The sequence below is a fragment of the Rhagoletis zephyria genome, unplaced genomic scaffold (assembly GCF_001687245.7).
Source record: "Rhagoletis zephyria isolate East Lansing unplaced genomic scaffold, Rhagoletis_zephyria_1.1 Rzeph_scaffold_02275, whole genome shotgun sequence".
NCBI classification, from domain to species: domain Eukaryota; kingdom Metazoa; phylum Arthropoda; class Insecta; order Diptera; family Tephritidae; genus Rhagoletis; species Rhagoletis zephyria.
In genome coordinates this window covers 59,064-68,345 of record NW_016159359.1, presented here as the reverse complement: position 1 = coordinate 68,345, position 9,282 = coordinate 59,064, and the positions used below count along the sequence as shown (strand labels likewise).

The following is a 9,282-nucleotide window of genomic DNA, read 5'->3' as shown; positions in this document are numbered from 1 at the left end:
CAAAATGTTAAGATGTTAACACAAATATTAGTTTTGTATTACCAAACTACGAAAAAGCATCTGCGACGTGCATACTGAAAGCGTATTTGAACGAAAAACCCGCGAAGCAAAAATCTATTTAAAGTAAACAAGCCCCCCGCTGCATCCCTTTTTCAGTAGTTTCAAACTAGTTCAAAATTCGCCAGATGAGATATAGTTCGTTATGCATCCCTTTTTCTATAGTTTTGAACCAGTTCTAAATTCGTCAGTTTAGATATAGAATTCTAAAATTGTTTTTTAAAAGTACAACATACCGCTGCTTTTGAACTGGTGGCGATCTAGTTACTATCGGACTGGTTCGTTTTTGGCGTTAAAGATCTAGTACGGAACTACAAATTTGGTTCACCAGTTCGGAGTTTCCCTACAGGGTATATACATACACACCAACGCACAAACAAAGGCACAGCATCAGCAATCCAGGCAACGGCAAAGTGGTGTGATCGAGCACGTAAACAAACAAGCGCGCAAAGGGAAAACGCAAACGAGATACCGTCGGCATATGTACATACATGCATATATACCTAAAGGCACAGGGCCCAACACTACGGGCAAAAGCAAGGTGGTGCGATCAGGCGTGCCAACAAATTAGCACGCCGCCTACGCAAAATGCATTAAAACAAACATGGGGCGACATATGTACTCGCATATATACCAACATACAGCGCACATACAACACACGAACTAGGGCACAGGAGCAGCAGGCAAAATTCTGGGATCAGGTGCATTATCACAACCAACAACACCCAACAAGCCATAAGACAACTATGTACAGCAACGTAACCCAGCCAATTGTGCCGCGTTTTGATAAAAAGGCGGCCAAGAAACGCAGAAGGGCGATGGTACCGCATTCGCATTTCCCGAAATGGAGACGTGACGGTAACAAACGCTTCTCCGAAGTAGAGGGGGTGTGAGGACCCAATCCTAGGGCTTGGAGCCCCCACAACACTCATGTATATATACAGATAATTTCTGAACACTACATAAAATATATATGTAAGTGTTAAGTAATACATGCTTTGAATTGAAAATACATACTTTGAATTGTAGCCACATATTGTACAGCATTAAGTGATTTGAACTACCGTTATTATTCATATAATCATATACATACAATTGTACATATACTTTAAGTACGATGGCAATAAAGAACAAAGCGCAAAGGACAACAGGACATACAAATAGCCGGCCAGCAATAAAAGCAGACGGGAGTCTTCAGGCGACTGCTGCAGAGTCAGGAGCTTTTGTACACATAGGGTAGGTTCTGCTCCCTATGTTAGGTATTAGGAGACGGGCAGGTTCTACTCCCCCTCCTATAGAACTTAGCTAGGTATTTAGAGACGGGCAGGTTCGACTCCCTCTCTTGGAAGGTGAGTAGGTTATACTCCCGCTCCTTTACTATAGCCGTAATTATAGCCGTCATCGATTCACCAACAGTTAGCGAGTGGCGAAACGAACGAACTCAATGAGGTACAACAAAACTCGCTATCGTCTATCCGTGCTAGCTAACTTTGTTGTTGCTTTCACATGAAAAATTCTTCTTTAAGCGACCGGAACTCAAACATAGCGAGCGAGAAGTGGCGAATCGATGACGGCTTATATTTGGTGGGACGGAGCTACGCCTACCAATCCTCTTAACGTACAACCAAGACAGACGAGCGCTTTGCTATAAACCGAAAAACGAACTCTTATTGTTTTTGTTGAGAACCCGGCAGCCGATGAGCATACCCCAGCATAACCCGGAGTTCGTCACAAATGTATCCGGAATGACCAAAACGGACGCAGTTCGCAAATTTAGTTCATACTCGGAATATGAAATTTTCGTTGTCATCGAAAGCTGGCTTACTCCTAATTTCTTCGACTCGGAATATTTCGACTCAAATCTTTATAGCGTTTTCCAAAAGGACATAGACGAATCAAAGACTGGTTTGTCTAGAGGTGGTGGAGTTTTGATTGCGGTGCAGCGTAAATTCTGTTCGTCTCTTGTCAATCTTCAAAATACTGATTCTATGCTTGACCAACTATGTGTTAGTGTGCGCAACTCTCGTGGAATTCTGTTTGTGTGCGCTTCATACATTCCACAGAACAGCAATGAGGTGATTTACAAATCACATATCGATAATGTTATATCTTTAAGTTCCAAATTGGAGATAATCATCTCTGCGTTCTGGAGGACTTTAACTTGAGTAACATATTTTGGCGAATTTTGAATAACTCCTCCGTCTTACTACCAGTTAATGTAACTAATGTCTGTGAACTCTGCACAGATAAACTCATTTGTCAATAGTCTGAATCGGATCCTAGAACTAATATTCCTAAGTAATGAAGTGAACTATCAGCTGTCTGAATGCAACTCAACGATCTCGAAGGCTATTTCCCATCATATTCCATTAGTATTAACTTTGGGGTACTATGAATATCTCACTGCTCCACTAGAAATTGGTCGTCAAGTTTTCAATTACACTTAATGCAATTTTGACCATTTAAATTCGTTGCTAGAAAGTGAAAATTGGACTGGCTTATTTGCTAATTTGGACACTGCAAATGCCTACAATGTTTTCAAGATGCGTACTTATAATTTGTGTGTGGATCTTATTCCCACCATCCCTAGACGGGTTTATAAGTTACCATGGTACACAAAAAGGCTGAAACACCTCATAAATTTGAAATCTAAGTTTTACAAAAAATACAGAAATTCTGCGAATCCATACTACTACATTCAGTACCATCAATATTTAGCTAAATTGAATAGCTTAAATAAGATACTTCATTTAAGTATATTAATAAGTATGAGGCCAATATCAAAAGAAATCCGAAGGCGTTCTGGAGCTATATTAAAGCTAAGAATTCTAGCTCTGACATTCCTTCTTCGGTTTTTTATATGAGTTTTGTTGCTCAAACTACGTTCCAGACTCAGATGTTATGCATGACTGTAGTCCTATCCCCGAATCCTCTCTTGCTTTTGGTTCGCTCGTTTTAACTGAGGATGATGTTTTGAGATGCATTGAAACGGACATGGATGGTTTTGCAGGAATTATCTTCAAGAAATGTTCGTCTCTGGTTAAACCGCTGACTCTAATTTTTAAAATGTCTTTATCTTCTGACATGTTCATTGACGATTGGAAAAAAGCCTCTGGAACCCTAATTTTCAAAAACGGCAATAAGAATGTTGTTACAAATTATTACATGTCAAAAACATATACTCATATTTGCAGAAAGCCTTTTCCAAAAGAGGCCAACAAAGAAAAATGAAGAACAATTCTGCCATACTGTAAAAGCTTGTTGTGTTTTCAGTTGCTACCAGATTTTTCTTTATTACACAGTTCTTGCACAAAATATTTGAACAAGTACAGTTATTCAGGCAGGTCCTGAAATTCACTTCCAAGTGCAAATGGCTCAAGTTCACTTTGAATACAAATTTTGGTGTTCTGTATTTCTCGTGTTTCATGTCAACTGAATTCTTTTTTCGTTTTCAACATCTCTTTCATTCTGTAAATGAATCAGTAAAAATATCGGGAACCCGGAGCTATGAACATGGAAAAGTGTCGGGGATCCCGGAATACCGGGATTCTGGATCCCGGGATTGAATGCCCTAGTCGACAGTATCAAATCTCGTGGTTTTTACCGAAGACTGCATTCCACGATTGGTATTAAATCGATGCAATTTATATGGACTTCTCTAAAACTTACGACATAGTGTCTCACAAGGTCTTACTTTCAAAATTATCTAGCTTTAGTTTTCACTCCACTTTCCTTCAGTGGATAACATCATACCTATCTAATAGACTTTGAGCGGCCACTATTGATAACGTCACATGCCGACCGTTTGTAGCGAAATCAGGCGTTCCTCAAGGCAGCGTTCGCTTCCCTTTGCAGTTTATTTTATTCGTCAACGATATCAGTTTCTGCTTCCAAACATCTAAGTTTCTTCTATATGTTAATGACCTCAAGATATACTCTGTAATTAAAAACTCGAATGATTCCATTGCGCTTCAAGTGGACCTTGACAAGCTTGGTGCATCCAGAATCACCTATTTCTGAATGTTAGAAAGTGTTCTCACTCCACATACACCCGAAAATTTGGTCCGTTTCCTACGCGCTACTACACCTCAAGGTTGCTTCTCATTTCGGTTTCTGAGTTTAAGGATTTAGGTGTCTATTTTGATACGAAATTGAGTTTCTCAACTCACGTTAACTATACTGCTTCAAAATCGTATACAATATCAGCATTTATTCGTCATAACAGTACTTTTTTATGATCCTTACACGTTGAAGATTCTTTATGCATCGACTATGCATCTTTCATCTGGAGACCATACCATTCTTTATATATAAGCCGCATAGAACGAGTCCAGAAAACATTCATAAAATTTGCCTTACGCTCTCTAAATTTTACGGAACCGACTCCTTCATATGAATCGTGCTGTCTGCCTTTGGATATTAAACCCTTCAGTAGTTGATTCTTCTTCCTCGCTTCCACCTTTGCGTCCAATATCGTAAATGGATCAGTTGATTGTCCTAACCTCTTGGAAAGACTACAATTTAATATCCCTAGGCGAAGTCTAAGGCGTGTAACTCTATTTTACATTGGGTAAGCAAAATCTTACTACGCCAAGAACGCCTCGGTAATGAGAACCCTAACGGACTTAAATAGCATTCTGAATCTTGATTTGTCCCTATCCTGTGGAGCAGTTCGTACCATATTACATAATTCCTTTAAATAGCTATAATCCTTTCCTCACAGTCAATAAGAATTTATTGTTCATTTGACTGAAATAAAAATATAAAAAACTGAATAAAATAAAAAATAAACAACTTTTTAACATACAACGCTTTTATAAATGGACTAAAAATTAGAAAATANAAAAAAACTGAATAAAATAAAAAATAAACAACTTTTTAACATACAACGCTTTTATAAATGGACTATAAATTAGAAAATAATATTTCTCAGTCCCATAGAAATTTTTTCCAAAACTATTGATTTTGAAATTTTAGCAAAAGTCATTATAAACCATTTATGAGATTGCAAACGAAAAAAGTGGGCGCATGCAATACAAAGCATTAGATTTAATTGTCAATAGTCAAACTACATAACATAGACCTAAAATTTCTACAGAGAAAGTACAAATGTGAGATCGATTTTAAGCGGTCATATATTACCCTTCATATCAATTCATGTCTATTACATGCGCCCCACGCTTTACATTTTCAATCTCGTAAATGGTTTATAATGACTTTTGCTAAAATTTCAAAACAAAATGTTATCAAAACAAATTCTATGGGTCTGAGAAATATTATTTTCTAATTTTTAGTCCATTTATAATAGCGTTGTATATTAAAAAGTTTTTTTTTTTTATTTTATTTTATTTTTTTTCTACTTTTTAGTCTTGTCTGTATAAAATTTTGCAATAATTATTAAAATAATTCAACTTACAGTGAAAAACGAACAGAAGACAATGCAAGCAAAATTATTTTGCTCACGTTTAGTATAAACATACATATGTACATACAGACATATAGCAGCTGGTAATTTCATTTAAAGAGAGAAACGCAACAACAAGCACGTGGAAGGAAAGTTAAAAGTTGTGAACTAAAACGATGAATCCGCCTAAACAATATGGTTACTCATGCTTGCCTGGTTATCAGGTTATCTGCTTAAAAATAATTTTTCTGGGGTGTATTTAATTTTTTTTTATATGCAATAGACGAATATGCAACTGTTACGAAGTTGTCTAACTGCGGCAAATGCAGAAATCATTTCACAGTTAGCGATTGTTGGCGAACTTTGCGGTCACGTAATAGTTTTTGTTTTTATCACAGTGCACGGAAGTTCGCGCGAATGACAAAAGTAGCCACAGTAGCATGCTGAAATGACCCGCATACATATGAAGGGGTTAGAATCTGACATCTTTTGAAAATATAAGTTGTACCCATATTTGTATAATTAAATATAGTATTTATTTGGTGACATTCTTTAAATTAGTTAATTAACCTGCATTCATTAATTCAAGAATTATTTCAAATGAATTTACCCAGAATTTACTATAAGTAATCAACTTTAGCTTTAATTATCTGAAAACAATATCAGACCTACGTTCCTTCATTAAATTTTTTTCAAACTGTCAGGAATTAAAGTCCAAAAAAATAAGAAGGTTTTGTTCTAGGATGTTTCGATTCATATGCCTGAGGCCGCATTACGCATTCCATACCATTGATGTGGATATCAGTAGAAGGGTCTTGAGACAAGCTATCTAACGCTGTATTTTGCGCTTACGAAATATAAATAGATGTGTCCTAACGTTATCGCCCCAAAACTAAAAAATTTGGTAACTCGATTTTATTCTAGGTTTCCTTAAGTCTAGCCCAAAACCTTAGCTTTCATTTAGTATGTATATACATAGCTTATATCTGAGAAAACTCTTGTTCTGGAGATATTTCGATTTAAATGGAAAAAAGTCGCTCCAAATACAAACAAATGGTTAAAAATTGACATATTCGTCTAATTTGGTTACTTTAAGTTATCAACATAACATACCCAATTCTCCCCAAAAATTGTCCAATCCCCGATTGCCACCTAAACCGAAATTCCTTGCAAATGGGGGAAATTTCCCACGAGTGGACCTCTCTGCACGCGATACATAATTTGTAGGCTGTGTATGTCGCTTTCCGATCTTCATAGAAATCTCCTTATTTTTGCTAGTTTCTTTGTTTTCATATACATAAGTAAATATATGCATATATATGTAAGTATTCAGTGTGAATTAAGGTTGCGATATATTTTCGATGTCGATATATCAATTTAAAAAATCGATGTCGAAAAAATTAACCACAATCATCGATAAACCTACTTATTTATAAAGCAGTTAAAGTCTTTCTTATTTTTTATGAATTTGGGTATTCTTTTCTTTATATTATTACATTCAGGACATTCTCCATAATTATATTTTTTAATTAATCACTTTTACTTATCAACTTAGCAAATTATGTAAATAACTCTGCATTCCTATTCATTTTATACGGAGGTCTGGCAAGAATATGGGTGTACCACATACGTCTGTGTACCTTATTGAATTTATTTGTTAATGAAATGACATACTATAATATGTAGGTATGTATGTATGTATGTATGTATAGTTATATCCCGCAATTAACCTTTTTTCCGCTGCCAAGAGTTTTCTTTCTTCGAAACTTAACGGACACTAATTCCAGAACCCAGGGTACAAAACAAAGTGCCATAAAAAAGTTTAGGCAATGAAATGTGAGAACGTAATTTCTTGTCTGATCGTGCAAATATCCCACCAGAGGTCCAATGGCGAACGTTATATTGCCTTGTAGGAACATAAACAAGCCGTATCCGGTGGCGAATCTATGAATGCATTTAAAAGATATCAGCGGACTAATTCACCTCTTTTTTCTTGATTCATCTGTAGTCTCACCTGTCGTTTGGCAAATACTCAGCGAAGACAAGCGGCAGCGGCACATGGATCCACGTGCGCAAGAAGCCCATCACAGTCGTGGCGCAGGCTATATCTCTGAAGTTGAAAACATTTATAAACGCTAAAACGAAACAGAAGCAAAATAATGGTACTTTCAATTTCTCATCGCGCTAATTATCACACCAAATAAAGATACACATGTGTATGTAAATTTGTTTGTTTGCTCAACTACTTTGCATAAATTACGTAGGTGTGGTGTTATATTTTATGCCCGCTTATCTGTACTAGAGTAAATATTGATTGGATTTGGAAAGGCAAATTACACTGATACATACATATCTACTTACAAACATGCATACCACGGACAAAGAATAAAAGTTCAAAATTCTTGAATGGAGAGTTCATTGCGCAATATGTAAATATACATATGTAGTTGCAAACTAGTCATAACCCTCTAACCGTTTTTTTTAAATAATGATTTTAAATCACCCGTAATTTTAGATGTTGGTAATTAGGCAACTCTGAGTAATGTTTCAAACTCAGTTTCAATTTACCTGTGAAAATACGTAAGCTAGGTGTAAAAACATTTCGACGTCTGTAGACGGTCAAAACGGTTTAAGGTATGAAAAAATTCGGACACGCATTTGTACGTAATACAAGAAGGATGTTTTATTTCTTCAAATATTTGATCAAAGATATGATATGATACTAAAAAAATAAAAGTAAACATAATTCAAAAGACTGAATATAAAACTAGAGGAGGGATATTACTGTCTTATTTAGTGTGAATGTTCGAAAACAAGTTTTTATTAGGCGCCTAAGACAAAATTTAGTAGTTACTCATATTTGTCGTGTCGTGTCCAGCCCCTTCGCCTGGATTAAAGCCTCGGCACCAACGAGATTTCATAGAGTGGAGAAAGTTACAAAGGAGGTACAAAGCGGATGCAAACCGCACCCACCACTGCAAATAATCCTTAGTTGGGGATGCCTAAGGCCTGTGGATGCACACCGGGTCCAAGGCAAGGTCTTGGACTTCACCAGAGCACACTCCTGTATATAGAAACTTTTGCGTGTAGAAAGATTTTATTAAAAATATGTAATGTACAATGTAGAATACGTCTAATCAAGTGAGGGCTCAAAAGGAAGGAAAAGGAAAGAAAAAGGGCGGAAGAGAAAAACCAAAGTGAAAAATTACACCATAGTTAACGTCAAAAGTAACCACGATAAGGTTGCCATATTTAATAAAGAAAGTGATTGCTCAACACCCCCTCTCTCTTTCTGAAATTAAATTCCGTTTAGTAATGTACAAAAGCTTGAGCTAAATACATGAATTTATCTTTGCTTAAAGCCTTAGTAAAAACATCAGCCAATTGGTTACTCGTCTCCAAATATTTTACATCAATTTCCCGCTGGTTTTGCAAATCACAAGTGTAGAAATACTGTACTTCGATCTGCTTTGTACGCTTCGCCGACTGAGTACTCCTGACCAAAGTTATCGCGCGTTGATTATCCGAAAACAGTGGAGTTGGAATATGCTGTTCATGTCCACAGTCAAACATTAATCGTCTTAAAGATTTTGCTCCTTTTGCTGCACTACAAAGAACAACAAACTCCGCTTCAGTTGTGGAAGTTGCAGTCACCGTTTGCTTTCGTGAGCTCCAAGCAATTGGTCCACCATTTCAAAATGCTGCCCAATCTGTGATACTACGCCTTGTATCTTTGGTCTTCACCCCAATCAGCGTCAGAATACATCTCAAGCTGTAACGATTTGGAGTTCAAATGAAAGGGTATACCATAATCCAAAGTA

General features: G+C 36.5%; 1 protein-coding gene across 1 annotated transcript in view; it reads right to left on the bottom strand.

Moving 5' to 3' along the window:
* Positions 1-6,944: 6,944 nt before the first annotated feature.
* The window catches only part of LOC108366441 (monocarboxylate transporter 13), a 51,301-nt gene continuing 48,963 nt past the window's right edge, over positions 6,945-9,282 (bottom strand). Inside the window, exons 4-6 of the mRNA XM_017620858.1 lie at positions 7,476-7,596; positions 7,192-7,405; positions 6,945-7,134 (exon numbers count right to left, since the gene is read on the bottom strand). Of these exons, the coding sequence (XP_017476347.1) occupies positions 7,021-7,134; positions 7,192-7,405; positions 7,476-7,596 (449 nt within the window). The 3' untranslated portion in view covers positions 6,945-7,020. The remainder of the gene's footprint in view (positions 7,135-7,191; positions 7,406-7,475; positions 7,597-9,282) is intronic.